This window comes from Globicephala melas, chromosome 16, assembly GCF_963455315.2.
Source record: "Globicephala melas chromosome 16, mGloMel1.2, whole genome shotgun sequence".
Taxonomy (NCBI): Eukaryota; Metazoa; Chordata; class Mammalia; order Artiodactyla; family Delphinidae; genus Globicephala; species Globicephala melas.
The window spans coordinates 61,543,275-61,565,213 of record NC_083329.1 but is presented as its reverse complement, the minus strand read 5'-3'; the positions used below and the strand labels follow the sequence as shown (position 1 = coordinate 61,565,213).

The following is a 21,939-nucleotide window of genomic DNA, read 5'->3' as shown; positions in this document are numbered from 1 at the left end:
AGTTCCAGGGTCTTTGCTGGCCGCGGAGCAGGCAGGAGCCCCCTCTCTGCCCTCCGCCTGTCAGGTGAGCTGAGAGGGAGGCTTGTTGCCCCTTCACTGAGGGCGGGGCCTGCTGCGCCACCTGCAGCTTCTCCCAGCCCAGGGGTCCATCTGCAGGGTGATCCCCTGGCTCTGCTGCTGCCCCACACTGGCCCCCACTCTCCACAGCTCCTCGGCTGGCCGCCCAGTCACTCTGCCCACCTTCGTCCCACCTCCAGAGGCTCCCCCTGGTTTGCAGGCTGAAGCCCGGAACACAAGGCCCAGCTCACGGAGGCAGCCCACCTGATGAGCATATGGCACTATTTCCAAACATTCATCCACCTTCTGTTTTTAATTTTTAACCTTTTTTTTTTTTTGGTTTAGAAAATCTAAAAACACTTCAGAAACATATAATGTAGCTCGTGAAGGTCTCCTGCAATCTCAGACCCCAGACAGCTTTATTTTTAAAAAATGGATCTTGTCCTAATTTTAAAAAGAAGGAGGCTAAGGGGCAGCGGTTGCAAAGGGATTGGTCTGGGTGACCACCAGAGACATGAGGTGAGGGGCTACGCGCAGAAACCAGAACTCTGCTTCTACTAAGCCAGGTAGCCTGGGGAAATTCACGTCACTGACCCTGCTTAGCTGTTTCCTCTCTGCAAAGTGGGAGCCGTAAACCCTGTCTCGCCCCCCTTGAAGGTGGTTGTCAGCAGCAAAGACAGAGAAACCACAAAGACACAAAAAGCTCCACCAGGCTGCAGGAATGGAATGATTATCATGGGAACATGGATGACCACAGGCAGAGGGTGGCCAAGGCACTGAGCCGAGGGAGCACAGGGGGACTTGGGGGAGGGTAAGGTGGGGGATGCACTGGGTGAAGAGCTGTGATCTTTGTCCAGCTTTGAAACTATTACACATAACCGCACTTAAAAACATTCCCAAAATAATCATGTTCGTTGTAGGAAATTTAGAAGTGATGGATAAGCAAAAAAGAAAATAAATACCGTACTCAGTCCCCCAGTCAGGAATGAGTACCATTATGTTTAAACATCTTCCCCCTTTTGTACCTGCTTGTTGTTGGGTGCCATCCTTGGTCCCATCAAAAAGGAGCCGGGCAGGGTGGGAAGGTGAAGTGATGGAGCTGATTTGTTCCATCAGCAATTGTGTGTCTGGCTCCCTCAGTGGGACAGAGCCAGGAAGGACACAGCATGGCCCCTGCTGGGAACAGCATGCAGTGGAAGGGAATGGAATGTCCCATTTTGTGATGCTTACAATGTGCTGTGGGAGTTGAGGGATGGGGGTGGGTGTGTAGTCAGTCAGGGAGAGCTTCCTGGAGGAGCTGGGCTTTAACTTCCAAGGGCGGGTAGAATGTGGGGGAGGAGGGCAGTCCAGGTGGGAAAGTGTGGGGTGGGAGCATCTTCCCCCCACCCTCTCGTGTGCACTGAGACCTGCTCCTTGATGCCGGGTGCTTGCTCTTCTGTGAGTCCTGAAAGCTGCAGATGCCCCCAGGTTGTCATCTGTTCATCTCAGAAATATTTCCTGAGCATCTACTGGGACCCGGTCACTGTTCTGGTGCTGGGGCCATGGCGTGGACAAATTAGGCGCTGTCCTGCTCTTGGGGAGTCGGGGAGGCTGCTGCTACAGACATAATCCCATCAATGAGGCAGCTGAAAAATAAAAGGAGGTCATAAGCTGGAGAAGAATTGAGGGGTGTGTGTGGACAGACTGCATCGCCAGGACCTCAGAGAGGCTTCTGGGGAAGGCCGTTTGAGCCAAGACTAGGGGAAGGGGCAGCCACGTGAGCAAGCTGCAGAGTGCTCCAGGGGGAGGGGTAGTGGGTAAGAAGCTTTCATGAGTAGGAGAGGGTCTGGGGCGTTGGAAGGAGGAGGAGGACGTGGCCAGTGACTGGGGCATCATAGCAAAGGGAGGGATGGGGGCCTGTCCGCCGGGCTGAGGGGCTTGCATGTTACAGTGTGATGGAAGGAAATGACATGACCTCCACCCGAGCGCCCTCTGCCCGTGATCGTCCGTGTTCCCGTGATAATCCTTCCATTCCTACAGTCTGGTGGGGCTTTTTGTGTCTTTGTGGTTTTTCCGTCTCTGCAACTGACAACAGCCCTCGAGGGAGGCGACACAGGGTTTATGGCTCCCACTTTGCAGAAGAGGAAACAGCTAAGCAGGGCCAACGATGTGATTTAGGACTTCAGAGATGCTTCTGGCTGCTGCATGGAGGATGGATTGCAGGGGTCATCCATCCTTCCGGAGGGAAGGAGAGAGACTCCTGGAGGCTGCTGCAGTCACTCTAGGCAGGGGCCAGTGACCAGTGGTGGCAGAGCAGTTGGACCGACTAGGGGTGCGAACCCGTTCATCTGTGGGTGGGCTTTCAGAGCAGGCAGAGGACTTGCCCAAGGCCCCAGAGCAGAGCTAGGCTCTATTGGTTCTTGATTAAGACCAGAAGCAGACGGAAATCTTCCTAGGTGGCTCACCGGGCAGAGTGAAACGGAGGGACTTGGAATTCTGTGTTACTACAGTAGGACAGCTGCTGCGGCCCAGCCCCACTCGGCCCTGTTGTTTGCCCGGGATGAGAGCCAGGGGATTGCTGAGCCCACTTATTCCCTCAGACCATTCCTTTTATAGGCAGTGTCTGGGCACGGCCCTGGCCCTGGCCTGGGAGTGTCTGGGAGGTTTAGATCTGGTACCAGTCAGTGGTTGCAGGGGGGGGATGTGGAGAAGGTGGGGAGAGAGTGCAGGCAGAGTGGGGCCTGGGGGGATATGAAGGGCTGCTGGTGAGTCGCGCCCTCGCTGTGCTTGGGCTGGGTGGGTGTTGCCTTAAACACACATTCACTTGTTTCATTCCTGTACGATCCAATTAGGGAGGTAGATTTATGGTCCCCAGTTTATAGTTGGGGAAACCGAGACTCAGAGAAGTTAAGCATGTGCCACAGGACTGATACGTGGTAGAGATGAGAAGATCGGGATCAGCCAGATTTCGGCCCCAGAGTCCATGAAACCACTGGATCCTCCAGCTAGGTGTGAGGGTGTTGGGGAGTTCTCACTTTCTATCTGTTAAATGGAAATGCTGCCACTGCCTTCCTGGGGTTTCCTCACTCCTCAAACAGAGGGTTTTAAGTTCTTGCCTGCAGCAGGCATTGGGCTCAGCTCTGAGGACCCTGAGCTGCCGAGGGCGGCCCTCAAGGACCACGGAGGACTTGACACTCAGCATCACTGTCTGACAGGAGTACAGGTTTCCCCGCTATCCGAAGGTAGAGCGTTCCCGTGGAAGCTTTGTTGGCTGAAATGGCATCCAGCGGAGAAACAGTTACCTTAGGACAAGTGCACTGGCTAACAATGCACAAAATAAGTTGGATAAAGCACAGATGCTCACCGACGCAGTTCAAACCTCTGGGCTTGCTGCTGAGATGTTGAGAGTGGTTCCTGGGAAGGAGCTTGGCGAGGGGTGCGTGGCCCCTGTAACGGCTCCTGCAAAACAAACGCTCAACACTAGTTTTCTTTCCCCCCATTTTTTTTTGTGGTAAAAGCAAAATCCTCTTCAGATTTCTCTTGGTGAGCAGAAACAGTTACTAATGTAGGTCTTTCATAAAAGCAAAGTGGCATAAAGCAAACTTTCAAAAAATGGGGGATGCCTGTATAAAGTGAGCCACGTGTTTTTTTAATTGAAGTATAGTTGGTTTGCAATGTTGTGTTAGTTTCACCACGTGTCATTTTAACTGGCCACATAAAAAAGTAAAAAAGAAATAGGTGAACTTAATTTTAGTAACATGTATTATTTAATCCCAGTATATCAAAATATGATCATTTTGACATATAATCAACATAATAAATTGTTAATGAGATATTTCACTTTGTTTTGTGCTGCGTCTTTGAATCCAGTGTGTGTTTTACACTTGCAGCACACCCCAGTGTGGATCAGCCACGTTGCACGGGCTCAGCAGCCAGTGCAGTGGTGGTTACTGTATCGCACAGCCCAGCTCCAGAGTCTGATTGATCCCTGCCCCCACCTCTGCAGTGCATGATAACAGCTGATTTTTAAGGAGGACTCACTGATCAGGCCCTGTTCTGAGGACTTTTATAGTTACACAGTGGACCCTTGAACAACACAGGTTTGAACTGTGCGGGTCCACTTATACGTGATTGTTTTTCAATAGATAGCTACTGCATGATCTGTGGTTGGTTGGATCCAGGTACACGGAACTGCGGGTACGGATCTTAGACTCCCCGGAGGGTCAACGCCCCTAACCCCCGTGTTGTTGAAGGGTCAACTGTGTTGTTGAACCTTCATAGCAAGCCCTCAGGGGAGGTACTCCTGTTGTCCCCATTTCATTGATGTGGCAACTGAAGTCCAGAGAGGTAGCTTGGCTGAGGTTGCACAGTGGGTGAGTTGTGGAGCTAAGGAGGAAGGTGTGATGAGGGGGGCGAGCTCCTTTTGTTTCTAACAGATTTATTTAGGCCAACTTCATACGACAGAATTCACCCTTTTTTTTTTTTTTTTTTTTTTTTTTGCGGTACGCGGGCCTCTCATTGTTGTGGCCTCTCACGTTGCGGAGCACAAGCTCCGGACGCACGGACTCAGCGGCCATGGCTCATGGGCCCAGCCGCTCTGCGACATGTGGGATCCTCCCGGATCGGGGCGCGAACCCGTGTCCTCTGCATCGGCAGGGGGACTCTCAAACACTGCGCCACCAGGGAAGCCCAGAATTCACCCATTTTAAGTGTATGGTTCACCACTGGCAAATGTATGTAGTTGTGTAATCACCACATTCAATACATAGAGCAATTCTGTCCCCTAAAGGTGCCCTCGAGCCCCTGTGCGGTCCACTCCCTGTCCCTGACAGCCATTGATCTGTTTTCTGCCCCTGTAGTTTTGCCTTTTCTCAGATGTCATACAAATGGAGCCATACAGTTTGACGTGTCCGGGGCCTGCTTGTTTCTCTTACTGTGATGTTTCTGAGGTTCATCCCATGTCATGTGTATATCAGTAACTTGTTCCTTTTTTATTGCCGAGTAGTATTTCATTGTATAAATGTGCACGTTTTTCACATTGTTTTCATCTGTTCACCAGTTGATGGACATGTGAGTTGATTTCAGTTTGGGGCTACAGTGAATAATGCTGCTGTGTACAAGCCTTTTTCTGGACATGGTTTCATTTCTCTTGGGTAGTTAGTTGCCTGAGAGTAGAATTGCTGAGTCATATGGTAATTGTATGTTTAAATTTGTAAGAAACTACAAAGCTGTCTTCCAAAGTGGCTGTGTGATGTTACACGTAAGCACCGGGTCTCCAGTTCCTCCACAACCTTACCAACACTTGATGTTGTTGGTCTTTTAAAATTTGTCATTCTATGGGACTTTCCTGGCAGTCTAGTGATTAAGACTCCGTGCTTCTACTGCAGGGGGTACAGGTTCAATCCCTGGTCAGGGAACTAAGATCCCATATGCTGTGCGGTGCAGCCAGAAAGAGAAAAACAAAATTGTCATTCTAGTGCATTTTGCTGATGACATAAGATGCTGAACAGCTTTTATATGCTTATTTGGCATCCGTATGTACCTTTAAATCTTTTGCCATTGTAAATTGGATTTTTGGTTAACTTAATATTGAGTTGTAAGAGTTGGCATCTCTTTTTTTGGTTGGGATTAAATGAGATAATATACGTCAAATGCTCTGCAATCAGAGGTCCACCCACTGGCCCTCCTGGCGTCCCTCTGGGTCAGCACTCAGGGTCACTGGCTATCTCAGGCATTCTGTTTAGACCCTCCCCTTCCTGCTCACCCAAGGTAGGCATAGGAATCACATACTTGACCAACACCCACTGATTTGGCCAGCGGTACAATGTCTGCTCAAATCAATCCTCCTGCGCTCTCAGCAAAAGCTTCCCCTTGCCTCAGGCCAGAGTCAGCATGGCCCAGCCAGGGGGCCTGGAGTTGGGAGGCAGGAGCTCTGCGTCCCAGTTTCGTCCTTATGACCTCTTCCCTTATGACTTGGAGCTCATCACTTTCCCTCTCTGGACCTCAGTTTCCTCATCTGTAGAAAGAGAAGGTTGGACTAGGTGACCTCCAGGGGTGTAGCCAGCTTCGAATCTCTGCTTTTGGGGGCCTTGGTGACGGCCACTTGTGGAAGTTCCTGTGATCACAGCATTCCCTAAGGCAGGACTTGGGATTTTGCAAGAGGGTCTGGCAGGCAGGAATGGCTGGAGAAGGGGATGGGGCAGGGTGGTGGCTGGGTCAGGAGCAGATGTCCAGCTTTCTGCTTCAGTTGGAGGAGCCAGACTCTGCTTTGGAAAAGCCACCATTCATCGTTTCCAAGTCCATAGGGTTTGACAAGCTGGAGGCCATGGCTGCTGTTCCATGACCAGGACAGAAGACGTGGGAGAGGGGGGACTGTGAGCTTTGGATCAGAGATGGGGAAACTGACACCAGCATGGTGATGGAATCATCACTCACTTCTACCAAGAATCATGTGAAAAGAAATGGACTTGGGCTCCTGCGATGTTTAGGTCCAGGGCCTTAGGAGTCAGCTGTTGAACCTCTTGTCTGTCATCCCCACTCTAGGACCCAGAATGGTTGTCTGCAGCATCCCCTTGGCTTGAATACAGCCGTTGACGAGAGGCTCGCTGCTCCGGCAAGCTGGACGTTTGTGCTGTAGCATCGGGCAGTTAGTTGATGACTTAGAGCTAAGATTCCAGCTCCTGAAGTTTGGTTCTTCTTGGAGAAATGAGGTCACCTCTCTGTGAAAGATTCCATAGGGTGGTTGCTTTTCTCTTGGGACTGACTGCTGTGTGATTGCCCAGAGGCAGGAGGGTGGCACGTCCATGTGTGGAACTTTCTCACATGCTGTTGTAACTGCAGCCCAGATGATTCTGTGGCTTCTTAGCTGGTCACTGAGGCCTTTTGTGGGTGAAATGGAGTCTGCAGTCCTCGCTCCCTGCATGGGAGACTGTGCGTCTCTCTTCCCCTCTAGGAGGTCGTGTCTGGGTGCCCTGGCAGAGAATGGAGTGGATGGGGGTCCCTAAGGTCCCTGAGTGGCGGTCAAGCAGGTCCAAGAGGGAGAGAAGAGTGTGTGGGGTGTTCTTGCTGTCAGGGTCAGCTGTGAAGAGGCAGGGAGGCAAGCTTATGCTGCCACTTAGCAAAGGCCAGCCGTCCTCACCTGAAATGGACACAGTGAGGCCTGAACCTTATAGGGTTGTGTGTAGGGGGCACCATATGTTGTAAAGCACCCAGCATGGTGCCTGGCACTTAGTAGGTGCTTTGAAATGTTAACAAACAGAGGCAAAGGAGAGACTTGGAAGGGGCCTGTATTTGGTGGGGCTTTGGTTCCCTTTTTTATTTGCCAAGAGCCCCTGTAGCAGAATGGCAGAAGCTCCCAGATCCCTTCTCGGAATGATGTTTTTAAATGCACAAATTAAATAGTTGGGATTACAGAGGGAGTAAATTTTATTGAGAGTGCTATCAAAATACTAAAACACAAACTTGTGATGTAGTAATACGTGTCCTTAGATACTCTTGCGTTAACAAGATAATCCATTAAGTGAGTTAAGGTTAAATTTTATTTTTTTAAAGACACACCAGCGTCAAGGCTGCTGTCGCTTGGCTTTGATGGGGACGTTCATCTGGGGTGTGCCTTTGAGGGCATGTGGCCAGCATGATGGACATGCAGGCATTTGCGATTGGTTCGATGGTCCCAAGTGTGGAGAACCCCGTTTTGCAAATGGCACGGCAGCTTCTTTCCAGCTGGCTTCGTAAGGTGAGGCTAGACTTCTCGCTGGGATCGTCACATTCTCCACGCTTGTTGAGTGAAAGGCGGTTGTGAGAATCTGGGTCCCGCTCTGGGGGATCAAGACCACGAGGCGCAGAGTTGCCCAGCGTTGGCCGGTCCTGTCACCCGAGACCTGGGGGGCAGGGGACCCAGGTCTGATAATTACAGTGGTGTGAAGGGAGCGATGAGCGCAAGCCACGTTTCCAGATACCTGCACGGCTGCTGTGTGATGTGAACACGTCTCTGAGCTTAGTGGTGAGTATGTCCTGGGCTTTGCGACACAGCAGGAGTGGCCTTCACTTGTGGTTAAGGAGATGATAGCTTTTAGTTAGAAGTTAGGAAAATAAGGCCTAATTGTTTGCAAAACCATCCAGGCTCATAGACACCTCCCCCCCCATCTTACTATCTAGCCTCATCCTAGTCTACCCCGATTCTCCCCCCAGTGGAGGTTTGAGCACTAGGGATCCCACCTACATGTGTGCCCTTGCTGACCCCTGGCCCTGGCAGTGGACAGCAGTGGTATCACCACTAGGACTGCCAATCTTAGGAGCCAGATCCATGTGGAAGGGGCCTTCCGACTGTTCCATCCTTCGCCGTCACTCTGTGGCTGGGGCTGCTAAGCCCAGACGGGAGAAGTAAGGTGGCCAAGGCCCCACAGCATGTGGCTAACAGGATGAAGGGTCCTTTGCTGGCGAGGCTCACTCTAGGTGGGGTGGAGAGGCTTCAGGGGGAGAGTTGCAGAGTGAGAAGCCTGGGAATCCCAGGGTTTCCCCCTCCTCTAGACATTTTGGAGACAGGTCAACTTTCAGACGATACGGTCTTTCCCCCAAGCCAGCAGCTGTGCACATCTGTATTGTCTCCAGGCTGTCCTTATAGGGACCGGCTGGGGCCTGTCACCGCCTGTGGAGCCCTCAAGAGAGGAAGAAGGCAGGAGCTGGAGCTTTGGGGGAGGCGAGGGGCAGGCGAGATGGAGGTGCCAGGCCTGGCCCAGCCCCGTGGGAGCAGGGCCTGGCCTTGGCCTGGCAGCTGTAGCCGGCTGTTGCCTCCTGCAGGCCCTTCCCATGTCCTGTCCGTCACTCCCTCCTTTGGGACAGCCTCCCGAGTCCTGTTCTTGGAGGAGGCTGTTCCCACCCATGCCTCCTTGGCCCAGGCTGCTGAAGAGGGGTCTAGGGAAAGTTGGTGGGCCATGTTGGGGGCCTGCTGTGGCAGGCGAAGCGGAGAGAAGGTTCTGGCTCTGCTGATGGTCAGCTGGGGGTCCACTGTGGAGCCCCTCACCCGCTCTGAGCGCCTCTGTTTCTGTTTGGAAACAGAGCCTCATTCCTTCCACCTTCTACCAAGAAGAAAAAAAAAGAAAGTGAGAGATTGGACTGGGTATGGAGAGTCATGATGAGGCTCTTACAAAAACATTCGGTTAGCGTGTTAGCAGAGCTGTCACACAGCTGCTGGGAGTTGTCAAGGGTGACACGGCTGGGCCGGAGAGAGGTGGGGAACCCTTTCCAGACTGCAGAGGGAGAGGGGGTGGTTTGGCGTGCTGGGAGGGATGGAATGAGTAGCCATTCTGTCTAGGTGGCTCTGGGAAGGCAGAGCCTGAGGGCACAGCGGGGGGAGGCCCTGGGAGCACCCACCTTGGGACCAGGAGCTCTGACTCGGGATCTGGGAGGGGAGAGGGCGCAGTGAGCTCAGCCTTCAGACTGACCTGCTGCTCCGGTTTCATGCTGACCCCTGACCCCACCATCCACTGCCTGAGGTGCCGCTGCTGCTTATGAGAGGGCATGGGCGGAGCATGGATGGTGGGGGACAGGTAGTCCCCGCTGCCTGAGGGGGGACAGCCCATGCCAGGCTGAGGGCAGCTTGGGGAGCGGAGGGGAGTCGTCAGGTTCTAAAGACTGCTTATGGCCTCTGTGTTCTCAGAGGGGAAGTATCTCAGGGTGCGGGTCGGGGGTGCGGGCTGGCCGGGCAGGTCTCTCCCTCCCCCTCCAGATCCTGGTCCGTCAGCGCCACATGGGGCCAGCTGCTGCTGGGCTCTCAGAAAGTTCTTTGAGCCTCTGTCTCCCATGTCTGTCGCCCCCTCTCTTGGGTCTGTGTGGAATTCCCAGCCCCTTCCCTTCCCAGCGGGCCTGGTTCTTGGACGCCTGAGCCAGTCCTCCCCACACCCTCTACCAGCTCTTAGCAGCTCTCCTGGCCTGCTTCCCCAGCCATTCTTTTTATTTGTTTTAAATAGATGTTATTACCCAGTGTTCAGAGGAGAAAAATCAGAAAACGCAGATAAGGAAAAAGGAGAAAATAAAAATTGTCTATGATCTCATCACCAGGTGTTGACTCGGTTAGCATCTTCATGTGCCTCCTCCTGGATTTTTCTCCTGCTACATGTTCATGCATTAAAATTAGATTATAGCCTGTACTTGCTTTGCAGCCTGCTCCTTCCATTCCTGGTTCCTAGATATCTTTCCACAGCAGTCAATAAGGTATTTTTAAGGCTGTTTAACATTCCACCTTAGAGATACCCCGTAATTTATTCAGCAGATCCCGTTGCAGGCTGTTTCCAGTGTTTTGTTACTATAAGTAACATTGCGATCAACAAAACACCCTTGTAGTCCACTCAGTTATGTGCATCCTTAACTATCAACATTTCCCTAGGAGAGAGCCCTGTGAGGGGAATTGGGGGTCCACGAGGATGCCTGGCATGCCGGATGTTGGGCAAAAGCTTCGGCTGTTGCGATGTTGATGGTGTTGAGGTTATTGATGGAGAGTTCAGGGGCCTGGTGCTTTTGTTGAACCCTTGATCTTCTGAGAACTCACCCAATCTGGACTTCCCTGGCCTCGTTTTGTGACATTCACGGCTAGAATATCCTCCTGCGTCCTGTTCCCATCCAAATCCTTCAAATCTGTCTCCAGACTTCCCTCTGCCTCTGGTTCTGGTTCTGGTTCTGGTTCTCCCTCTGGTGAAGGCCTCCTCCCTCTCCCAGTCTAGAGGGCGTGGCCTCCACGTGGCCTGACTCAGTTACTTGGAGCCCTAGGTCCTGCCCTGATGGGGATGGTTAACCCCTTCCTAACTGTCTTATCTTCACTAGGGGAGTATAAGCTGTAAGGGGTCAGGGGGCTACATCTTCTTGACTCTCCATGTCCATAACTCCCCCAAGGCAGCAGCAGGGGGCCAGGCACACAGTAGGTGCTCCGCGAACGTGTGCTTTGCTGGGCACCGGCTTGGAGGCAGCAAACTCACCCTGTGTCTCCAGCTGCAGGGTGAGCTGGCCCTCTCATGGGCCTCAGACTGTGTATCTGTTCACAGGGTAGGGATGGCGGGTGGGCTGGGTCCCTTCCTGCTGTGGCTTTTCCTACCCCCTCCTTGACCTCTTACCCCACAGGTCTTGGGTCCTGAGGCTGCCGGCAGACTATGGGTACAACGGCCAGCACAGCCCAGCAGACAGTCTCAGCCAGCGCCCCCTTTGAGGGCCTCCAGAACGGTGGCACGATGGATGGTCGGCACTCACTCACTGTCCACTCCTTCCAGACCACGGGCTTGCACAACAGTAAGGCCAAGTCCATCATCCCCAACAAGGTGGCCCCCGTCGTGATCACGTGAGTGGCAGGACGAGTGTGACCGTGTCCCCGGAAGACATGTCTGGGGGGAGCTGCCTGGAGGGGTGGTGGCATACAGCACTTCAGAGTCTCCAAACTGCTTTCGTAGATGAAGATACTGAGGCCCAGAGAGGTTAAGCAGTTTGTCTGGAGTCACACAGGAAGTGGGTGGCAGAGCCAGCGTCTGTCGCGGGTCTCTTAGCCCATATTACTTGCCATGTCACAGTGCCGGGTAGTGTGGAGAGGGAAGAGTGGCTGGGGGAGGGGGGACACCCTTTTGAGAGTAATTTTTGGCTGATGTTTTCAAAGGAAGTTTATATTCTTAGATGCATAAAATGTCGATTTTTTTCACCCCCCACAACCTGTAATTATGGTTCGAAACTGAGGTTAACACCGGGCCATTAAAGGGCCTTGGGCTGAAAAAGCTGGAAGCTGTTGGTCAACTCTCCTAATTAGGCCCTTCAAGGACATTCCCAGAGGGGGCTGAGGGTTTGTTCTGGCCCCATATTTTGAGAGACCTGGACACACTGCATGCGTCATGTGGGCCCAGGGAAGGAGTGGGTGCTGGGAGCCTGAGGCCAGGGAGACAGAAGGGGCATTGGATGCGTCTCCTGGTGAGTCAGGAAGCCTTGTCTTACATCATATCTGCCCACCGAGCTTCCCTGTCTCTGGACCCCTCCAGGATGGAGGAAGTGGGACATGATGAGCTAAGAATTAAATGTGTTCCACAAAGAGATGTTTGGCAGAGAGTTCGCAGATGGGGCCTTCTGTATAAGGAAACCTGAGGAGTGGGAATGATAAATCCGGCCTGTTGCCTTTGGGGCCTGACAGGAAAATTGTAGTCATAATACGTTACTGTGCTCATGATAAGGGGAGGAAAAGAGATGTTAAATAAAAGGGACTTGAGGGCTTTCCTGGTGGCTCAGTGGTTAAGAATCTGCCTGCCAATGCAGGGGACATGGGTTCGAGTCCTGGTCCGGGAAGATCCCACATGCCGCGGAGCAACTAAGCCCGTGCGCCACAGCTACTGAGCCTGCGCTCTAGAGCCCACGAGCCACAAGTACTGAAGCCCATGTGCCACAACTACTGAAGCCCGCGTGCCTGGAGCTTGTGCTCCACAACAAGAGAAGCCACCGCAGTGAGAAGCCCGCGGACCACAACGAAGAGCAGCCCCCCGCTCGCCACAAGGAGAGAAAGTCTGCACGAAGCAATGAAGACCCAACACAGCCAGCAATAAAAAAAAAGAAAATAAATTTATTAAAAAAAGAAAAAAGGGACTTGATATATAGTCTTTTGACTAGCAGATGACAAAACTAGGTTCGGGTCTTGAGCACAGTGTTGGAACCTCGTGTCCTGGGCCTGGCTCTGTCTCTGTCCTGCTCTGTGACCGTGGGCAGATACTTTTCCCTCTCGGGGCCTCAGTTTCCTTATCAGGATATGTGGGGATGACATTCAAAATATTTAAGCGTGGTGTGGCTCAGGACAGTCACCGGTCTGCTGCAAAACTCCTCTGTAGTGAGACTGTGTGCTCCCTGGAGCCAGCCGTGACCCAGTGATCCTTGGGTTGTAGCTTGTTTGAGGTTCAAGGGACCTTAGAAGATCATCCAGTACAGCCGCTGGCAAACCATATCCTTCAGGCCCATCTCCTGTTTCGGTAAATAAGAGTTCAATAAGTGTTCCTTGGGACACTGCCACTCCCGCCCATTTGCATATTGTCAGCAGATGCTTAAGGCTGCAACGGCAGAGTTGAGTAGTTGCAGCTGACTGCGTGGCCCACAAAGCCTAAAGTATTTACTGTCTGGTCCTTTATAGGAAAGGTTTGCTCACCCCTGATCTGATAGCTATTAGATCAGATGTGAAAACTGATCCTGACACAGAAACTGAGTCTCGGGAGGCAGAAGGGTTTGCTTGCCACGGGTCCCGTGTGATGGAGGCAGAGCTGGCCGAGGGAGCCCAGGTCTCTGGACTCCTGTCTAGTGCTCCCCACCCCAGTCATTCCCCCACCCTGCCTTTCCTTTTGTAAAGAGGCTCAGACCCCAGATCATGAGCTCTGGGAGGCTGTGTCTTATTCATTGTTATAATCAGCACAGAACCTTGTTGGGTCTTGAGTGCACAGCGCTCCGCCTGGTTTAGCATCTACAGAAGGCTGTGGGTTTTGTTTGAAATGGCCCTGTGTGGAGGCAGAACTACTGCTAGTAATTGTAGTTAGATTACTAAGTGATCACAGTCTTCGAGGCACTGGGCTAAGCACTTACTTCTTTAGCGCATTGTCTTCTCACAGCAGCCCTTAGGAGGTTGCAATTACTGGAAACGGAGCTATAGAGCAAGTAATCCCAAAGCCATGGAGTTACTGAGCGGTGGAGTTGGAGTCATACCCAGGCCACGTGGCCCCAAAGCCTGGGTCCTGAACCACTGCACTGTGCTAGGGGGTTGTCAGTGTGGGGTTGTTCTCAGAGACAATCTGATGGAGGGACCATCTGGGATGGTCCTTGTTAAGCCTTGTTTAAGGAGGCCTTAAACAAGACAGAAGCTTCTGTCTACACAAAAGTCCAGGAGGTGCTCCAGGCTGACGTGGCTGCTCCATGATCAGTCAGGCTCCTCTTCTCTTGTTGCCCCACCATCATCAGCATCTGCTTCCTGCCATCATTTCTGGATGCTAGACAGGGAGAAGGAGGGAAGGGTAGAGGGCACACATCTTCTCTTTAAGGGGACGGCCCAGAAGTTGCGCACATCACTTCTCCTCACATCCCATTGGCCCAAACTGAATCACATGATCACACTAGCTGCAAGGGAGGCTGGGACATGTAGTCTTCAGCTGGATGTCCCAGTCACAATTCCAGGGTACTATTGCTGAGGAAGAAGGAGAGAGTGGCTATTGGGGGACAGTGGGCAGCCTCTATCATAAATGCGTGGGTGGGACGGGGTGGCCCTGCCGTAGGCCTGGTGAGGGTGGAGCGGATACTGGCCGCGGAGGTTGCCTGACTCAGTCTCCATTCTGCCCCTGGCAGGTACAACTGCAAGGAGGAGTTCCAGATCCACGACGAGCTGCTCAAAGCCCATTACACGCTGGGCCGGCTCTCAGATGCCACCCCAGAGCACTACCTGGTGCAGGTGAGGTTGGGCCTGTCCCTCTCTCCCCCTTGCAGCCTCTCCTACCCTCTTGCCCTCCTTCCTCACAGGCTCCCTCCCTAATCTCCTCCTGCTTTCCACACTGTCCCCCTTCTCTGCTTCACTGCCTCACCCCACCCTCTGGGGTCCTGATCCCACTTCCTCTCACCCCCTGGTTTCCTGGGCCCTGTTCCTCCTGCCCTGTGGAGCCCCCTGCTCTTCTGTCCCCATCTGTCCCCTGCCTGGCCCCCAGCCTGCCCACACCTCTCTCTCAGAGCACCAGGGAGAACAGAGAAGGGGGCCTGAGGGACCTGGGACCCCAGTCGGCTCCCTGCAGGCTCTCCATCCCATTCTCTTTTGAAGTTTCAGAACTGCTCTGGAATGTAGAGAGATGTAGATGTACATGTACATCTATCTATCTGTCTTTGTATCTTTTTTTTTTTTTGCCTTAAATATCCCCTGGAAAGTAAAGTCTACAAGGGCAGATGACTTTTCATGTGTCTTGTTCACTGCTGTAGCCCCAGGCCCTAGAACAGTGCTTGGGTATAATGTAGGTGCTCAATAAATAGTGAATGAATGAATGAATGAATGAATGAATGATAATCATGATGATTAAACTGTATTTGTTGAAAAAGGGTCCGGGTAGGAGGTGGCAGTGGACGGGTAGATGGGTGAACAGGTGGATGAGATGACCTCATGGTTCCTTTTTGCCCAGGAATGTGTCTTCTGGTTCCTCCTGCTTTCACCTGATCCCTGAGTAGTGTTTTCCTCTTTTCTCTGTAGTCACTGCCTCCCCAGCTGGGGAGGGGAGAAACCTGCCCATTCCCAGAGCCGCAGGCCTCTAGGAAGTGGCTAGCAGTTCTCTCCTGGTTGATTCTTGGTGCCCCAGCTGTGACTCCCTACTCGAGCCCCTTTTCCATGAGCTTCCTCTGGGTATGAGAGATGTTTGCTGTGTGCCCGGGGAGCTGCAGGCCCATCCTAGAGGCAGCTTTGGTCTTCTGTTTCATGTCCCTGGAGTACCTCTCCCTGCTCTCCTTCTTCAAGGCCAGGCTCAGTTGCCACTTCCTGCATGAAGCCTTTTTGGATTCCCCCTCAGGAGGAGTTGCCTTTCCTTTTCCCACACTGTACGACACTCCTCCTGGCATCACGGATAGTCACGTATTTTGTCTATTTTTTCCACGAGTCAGCAGACAACTTGAGAACCATGTCCCCCACCCCCTCTCCCTGCTCCCCATCCCCTGGGGCCTGGGACAGAGCCCTGTTTGTAGAAGACGTCCCAGAGTCATCTGAGTGACCCCCTGTGGCTCTCCCCCTGCCAGGGCCGCTACTTCCTGGTGCGGGATGTTGCAGAGAAGATGGACGTGCTGGGCACTTTGCAGAGCTGTGGGGCCCCCAACTTCCGGCAGGTGCGGGGCGGGCTCACCGTGTTCGGCATGGGGCAGCCCAGCCTCTCAGGATTCAGGCGGGTTCTTCAGAAACTCCAGAAGGACGGACACAGGGTAAGCATGGCCATTTCCCATGCAGGGGCTAGCCCCCAAATCTGGGGAAACGGGTTCCAGGAGGGGCAACTTCAGAGGCTCTGGAGGGGCCTGGCCGTATCATAAGGAGGGTGACTGGTGACCAGGACCAGGCCCTGCCAGGCCTGCAGTGCCATTATGGTCACTGTGGTCAGCGTGACTGGGAAATTCTGGGTGAATGTTTATTGCACTGTCCTGTGTGGACATGGGAGCCCCAAGGTCAGAAGCCCCTTATACACCGTACAGGATGATGATCACAGCTAACACTTACGTCCTCATGTCAATCCTATGAGGCAGTTATTCACCCATTTTACAGAGGAGGAAACTGAGGCCCAGAGAGGATAAGTGACACAGCCCCTGAGTGGTGTCCCAAGACACAAACCTAGACCCCTGGACTCCACGCGCCTGCTTTACATGCCTCCTCTCTCCTGCCTGATGTGGAGGTGGGGTTTTGAGTGTCTCCAGGACAGAGGATGAGTGTCCACTGTGATTGCAGGCTTATGGCGGGCAGCCGAGTGTGATTTGACCTGGGTTAAGATGGAGAGTCCTTAGTGAACCAGAGTGGGGAGGGGGTGTTAGCTGAGCACGGATCCCACCTTCCCAGCAAGTTCTGCAGGGCGGGGCCTGCCCACACATCTCCCTCTGTCTGTACGGTGCTCAGTGAATGCATGATTACATGGTGGTGGTGGGCATTCACTTCTTCAGCTGATGTTTATCAAGCGCTTGATTTACCTAGGGCTCTGCGCTAGGAATTGTGGGGACACGAAAATGACAAGGACATGATTCTGCCCGCAAGGAGCCTGTAGTCCACAAAGGGAGAAAGATGTATTCACTGATAACGTTAATCCAGGGCAGGAGTTAACACCACAAGATTCAGATCAAGGGCTCTTGGCCCTGAGAGGAGGGAGGTCAGGAGCCGGTGGCCTTGGGACTGAGCTTTGCTTCTGGGGTAGGATTCAGGTTGCAGGGGCAGAGTGGGGTGATGGGCCCGGGATGAGGGGGAGCGGCTAGCTTGGAGGCCCCGAGGTGGGGGAGCGGTGACGCTTCCCTCCTTCTTGGGTTCCCGGCAGGAGTGCGTCATCTTCTGTGTGCGGGAGGAGCCCGTGCTGTTTCTGCGTGCTGATGAGGACTTTGTGCCCTACACGCCTCGAGACAAGCAGAGTCTTCACGAGAACCTCCAGGGCCTCGGACCCGGGGTCCAGGTGGAGCGCTTGGAGCTGGCCATCCGGAAGGAGGTGAGGGCCAGCGGTGTGGGTGGGAGGCCGCCCCCCGGTAGGCCTTGGACAGCTGGGTTGAGCCCAGCCCCGCTTTGCTCTCACTGGTACACACTCGCTCACTTTTCTGCCCTGCTTGGGTGTGAATGGCTGCTGCAACGCTGGTCCCGGGCAGCCTGGGGAAGGACTTCTCTTCTCGGCTCTGCTTGCCTCTGCCCCTTTCCCACCCTGCTTTTCTCCTCCAAACTCAGCACCATTATTTAGAAAAGGGTCTGGTGGAGGGGAAAGAGCACTAGACTGAAAGCCCCAGGACAAGTTCAGCCTCCTGTGAGCTGTGAGGCCTGGGCTGGGTCACTTCTCTCCATGCGCCTCTTTCTGAGGTTCCTCTGTCCTCCTCCTTCACAGCTGGGAGGTTTGTCAGGGTCTCTGAGGCTGTTGAGGCACCCAGAGGTGTGTAAAGAGTGTGTGGGGGTCATGGCGTCCCCTACCTCCCTGGGACATCCCGGGCAGGAACGGAGGCCGCAGCTCAGGCTTTCTCCCCTCTAGCTCCCAGCTGACCGAGCTTCCTCCTGTCCTTCAGTCTGGCGGTTTAGCCAATTCCTGCTGCCCACCGGGCCAAGCCCTTCCAGCCTGGCCCCAGTGTGGGCCATGTCAACTCAGGCATGGGTGGCTGCCCTCGGGCCAGCGGCCACCCTGGTCCCGTCAGGGCTCCCAGGGCACAGAGAGGACCTCTGGTGTGTAGTTCTCCCTGGAGGGAAAGCAGCTTGTCCATGGCCTCGGTGTGGCCTAGGCACTCCAGAGCTCAGCCAGGAATGTCCATCATGGCCCTCTGACCCCCTACCTCCTCTAGATCCACGACTTCGCCCAGCTGAGCGAGAACAAGTACTACGTGTACCACAACACCGAAGACCTGCGGGGGGAGCCCCACGCCGTGGCCGTCAAGGGCGAGGACGATGTGCACGTGACCCAGGAGGTGTACAAGCGGCCCCTCTTCCTGCGGCCCACCTACAGGTACCGAGGACCTGCACAGGCCCCCAGTGTGCCGGGTGTGGGTGCTCTCTGGGCCTGCTCTCCAGCTGCGGCCTCAGTCTCACCATCTGCAGGTTGGGCTGAGTTCCCCACGCCTGTGTCTCCCATGGGAATATGGGGGTGAGGGGATGTCCGGCGTGTGTGGCCTGCCTGATGGGCCGCTCCCCCTCACCCGGCAGGTACCACCGTCTGCCCCTGCCAGAGCAAGGAGCTCCCCTGGAAGCCCAGTTTGATGCCTTTATCAGTATCCTCCGGGTAAGTGGGGGCAAGAGGGGTGCTGGGAGCATGGAGGGTGGGCAGGTGCTTGGAGAGTGGGTCTGTGTCAAGGCCCCGTCTCCATGGAGATGCCCTGGTGGGTGTGGCTTCTGGAGGAAGGCTGAGGGCGTGAGTGTGTGGGCTGTGTGTGTGTCTGGTGTGGGTGTGTATTTGTACATTCTCTAATGACAGAGCCCAGCACTGACCGTCTGGAGGACTGGACTCTGGCTGTGGCTTGGCTGCTAACTTGCTGTGTGATCCTGGACAGATCTCCTAACTTCTAGGCCTCAAGTTCCTCATTTCTATATCGGAACTAAAAATTCTTACCTTCCAGGCTTCAGCTGATATCTCCTGAGTACCGGTGTTTCTGTCCCAACCCCCTTGGGAGGTCACCTTATATAATTTGCCTCTCACAGCAGAGTAACTGTGGCCCTGTCCCCTCTGAGTAGTTCTTAGCTCCAGGGCCCTGGGAAGGAGGCAGGGCCTGTGCTCCTGGGGCAGGTGGAGCAGATCGGGCCGTGGGGCTGGGCGGCCCATGTCACGATCCCCCAGCCCCAATTTGGTCCTCAGCCGCGGGCCTTCTGGTCCCACTGTTACCTGCTCTCCGTGGCCCCTCCCCAGGAGACCCCCAGCCTGCTGCTGCTCCGAGAGGCCCACGGCCCTCCCCCTGCTCTCCTCTTCAGCTGCCAGACGGGCGTGGGCAGGACCAACCTGGGCATGGTTCTGGGCACCCTCATCCTGCTTCACCACAGTGGGACTGCCTTGAGGCCGGAGTGAGTGGCTCGTGGGACCCAGTGCCCCAGGGGACTGTGGGGATAAGGAGAGGGGAGGGCAGGGCTGCCCCACGTTGCCGGGGACACATCAGAAGCCCAGAGCTACAGCTGGAAGTTGGGCAGCTGGGGTTCACTTCCCAGTTTGCTGCAGACTTCACTGGCTGACCTGGAGAAAGTCCCTTGGCCTTTCTGGGCCCCAGTTTCCCCAGTGGAACAAACGCCTCTTGTCTCCCCAACTGATTTGGAAGGAAAACTTGGAGCATGTAGTCCGGTGCCTCTCATCGGCCAGGTGAATGGGAGGGTGTCGACAGCGGGGCGTCCTCCAGGCCTGTGGGAGCGCTGATGAGGGTACTGCCCCTCCCTGTCAGGGCTGCCCCTACGAAGACCAAGCCACTGCCCATGGAGCAGCTCCAGGTGGTCCAGAGCTTTCTCCACGTGGTGCCCCAGGGGAGGAGGATGGTGGAGGAGGTGAGCGAGGGGGCTGGGCAAGGAGTTGGGGGCGGGGCCGTGGAGGGGCACTCGCTCCCCTCACTGGGGGGCGTCTTCCTCCCCTGCCCGCTCCTTCCCTTCCCGGCCAGTCATTCTCTTTCCCCCTCTCTTCTCTTCTACCTCTTGCCATCTTTCCATGGCCCTGCTCCATCCCTGCTGCCGTCCCCTCTTCCCTGCCCTGGTCTCTGGCACCAGGTGGACAGAGCCATCACCGCCTGTGCAGAGTTGCACGACCTGAAGGAAGTAGTCTTGGAACACCGGAGGGAGCTGGAAGGCAGCCCGCCGGAGACCCCGGCTCAGGTGAGGCACTGAGAGCCGCTGCTTTTGCCTGAGCCCGGCAGCCTTGTTTGCTTGGGCCTGTTGACTGGCCCCCTTCAGACTGGCTTTTCCTAATTGCTGCTTCTCCCATGAGCAGAGCAGTTTTCAGAGGAAGGGGAGATGGGGAGCTGGGCCTGCAGGAAGAGAGGAAGTTTACTTTCCCTGACCAGGACCCCTTGCTGCAGAATAAACAGGATGGAGGAAGGGGCTGCTGGCAAGGTGCTGGGGGCCTCTGGCTCCAGATACTTCCCAGGCTGCTCCCGGCTCCCCCTGCAAATAAAAACCCTCGCTGTTCTTTGGGAAGGCCAAGGTTTGGTCCAGCCGCTGATTCTGCAAGAGTGACGGGCTCTGGGCTGTCTCAGCGGGCCTGTCCCTGTGCTCTGGGGAGAGGAGGTTGGCTTGTTCGCACACAGCGCATGGAAAGAATCTAAAGCCCGCAGAGTCTTTTTCTTCTTTAACGCTTAAAAAAGTGTTTTAAAAGCAATATTATATCACAGAAGATTGAGAAATTAGAGAAGGAATAAAACTGCCTGTCATCCAAGCCCAGCTGCCGTGAGCATTTTGGCTGCCTTCCTTCAGTTTTCATATCTCTGATGTTCTTTTGTAGGTTGCCTAGGGCACGTCTATGTCCTGCTTATTTCATGTAACCCCGTCTCTTCCATGTCATACCTGCTTATCGTTGTTGAGGTTTATGGCTGTGGAACCAAAGCCATCGCGAGGCTCAGCCATCATTGGCCCGATAGGTCAGGAGCAGAGCTCTGGCCCGATTGCCTGAGTTCTTTCTGTTCCTGGCTCTGCCACCTAGAGGCGTGTGGACCTGGGCAACCTGCTTCACTGCTCTGTGCCTCAGTTTCCCCACTCGTAAAACGAGGCCACTCACAATAACTACCCCATAGGGTTGTTGTGAGGATTAGGTGAGCTCAGGTCATAAGGCCTCAGAAGGGCGCCTGGCAGAGCAGGTGTTCCTCCTGGCCGTCACCTGCTGTGATCCTCAGGCCCCCTCTAGTTGCGCAGTGGGGTCAAAGTAAGTACTTCGCATGGAACTACTTCGTGAAGATGAGGCTTTTGTGTATTTAGGATTTTTCCCCTTATAAGGTCTAGATTAGGGGTTGACAGACGATGGCCCACGGGCCAAATCCAACCCACCACCTGTTTTGATAAATAAGTTTTGTTGGAACGAGGTCTTGCCCATCCATTTATGTACCGTCTCTGGCTCTCTTATGTTGCCGTGGCAGAGTCCAGCTGTTGCAAGGCAGATCGTGTAGCCCACAAGCCTAGAAAATTTACTGTCTGGCCTTTTATAGAAATAAAAGTTTGCTGACCTCTGGCCTGGATTCCCAAAGATGGGGTTAAATTTCATCCAAGGGCATGACCTTTTTTTCGGGCCTGTACGAATGTCACTTGCCCTCCAGAAGGTGGTGCTGACTCAGCAGGAGAAGCCTGAGATCCGAAGGTGAAGAGAGGGAATTTGGAATTTTCTGTGACAGTCCCCTGCCCAGAGGACGCTGGGGTGGGGAGGGTCGCAGCTCTTAAGTGAGGGCCTCTGGTTCAGGGAAGGGTGTTTATACACTTGCTGCTTCAACACGGATTGTGGGCGACCCTGCATGGTGGGTGGCATTGGAGCAAAGCGGCGAGGCCCAGCCTGTCTCTGGGCACAGAGCCTCACCGAGAGCTGTAGTGCCTCCTGGGGTCACCAGTAGCTCTTCCTGCACCATGGATAAACCACAGCAAATGGGATAGGGTTGGAAGAACTTCCAACCTGGCGAAACAGGGTTATGAAGGGTGGGGGTAGATTGTCTAATGGGAGTTTCTGAGGCTTAACTCCTGCCTTCTGCGGATGGGGATGGGTGGCTTAGCAGCCCCATCTTTACTGC

General features: G+C 54.2%; 1 protein-coding gene across 7 annotated transcripts in view; it reads left to right on the top strand.

Moving 5' to 3' along the window:
- The window catches only part of PALD1 (phosphatase domain containing paladin 1), a 99,066-nt gene that overhangs the window by 26,882 nt on the left and 50,245 nt on the right, over positions 1-21,939 (top strand). For all 7 annotated transcript variants that reach the window (XM_060286034.2, XM_030862497.2, XM_030862496.3 and 4 more), the window contains exons 2-10: positions 11,149-11,362; positions 14,371-14,473; positions 15,790-15,969; positions 17,058-17,222; positions 18,052-18,212; positions 18,410-18,485; positions 19,107-19,258; positions 19,627-19,726; positions 19,943-20,047. In XM_060286034.2, the coding sequence (XP_060142017.1) occupies positions 11,178-11,362; positions 14,371-14,473; positions 15,790-15,969; positions 17,058-17,222; positions 18,052-18,212; positions 18,410-18,485; positions 19,107-19,258; positions 19,627-19,726; positions 19,943-20,047 (1,227 nt within the window). In that variant the 5' untranslated portion in view covers positions 11,149-11,177. The remainder of the gene's footprint in view (positions 1-11,148; positions 11,363-14,370; positions 14,474-15,789; positions 15,970-17,057; positions 17,223-18,051; positions 18,213-18,409; positions 18,486-19,106; positions 19,259-19,626; positions 19,727-19,942; positions 20,048-21,939) is intronic.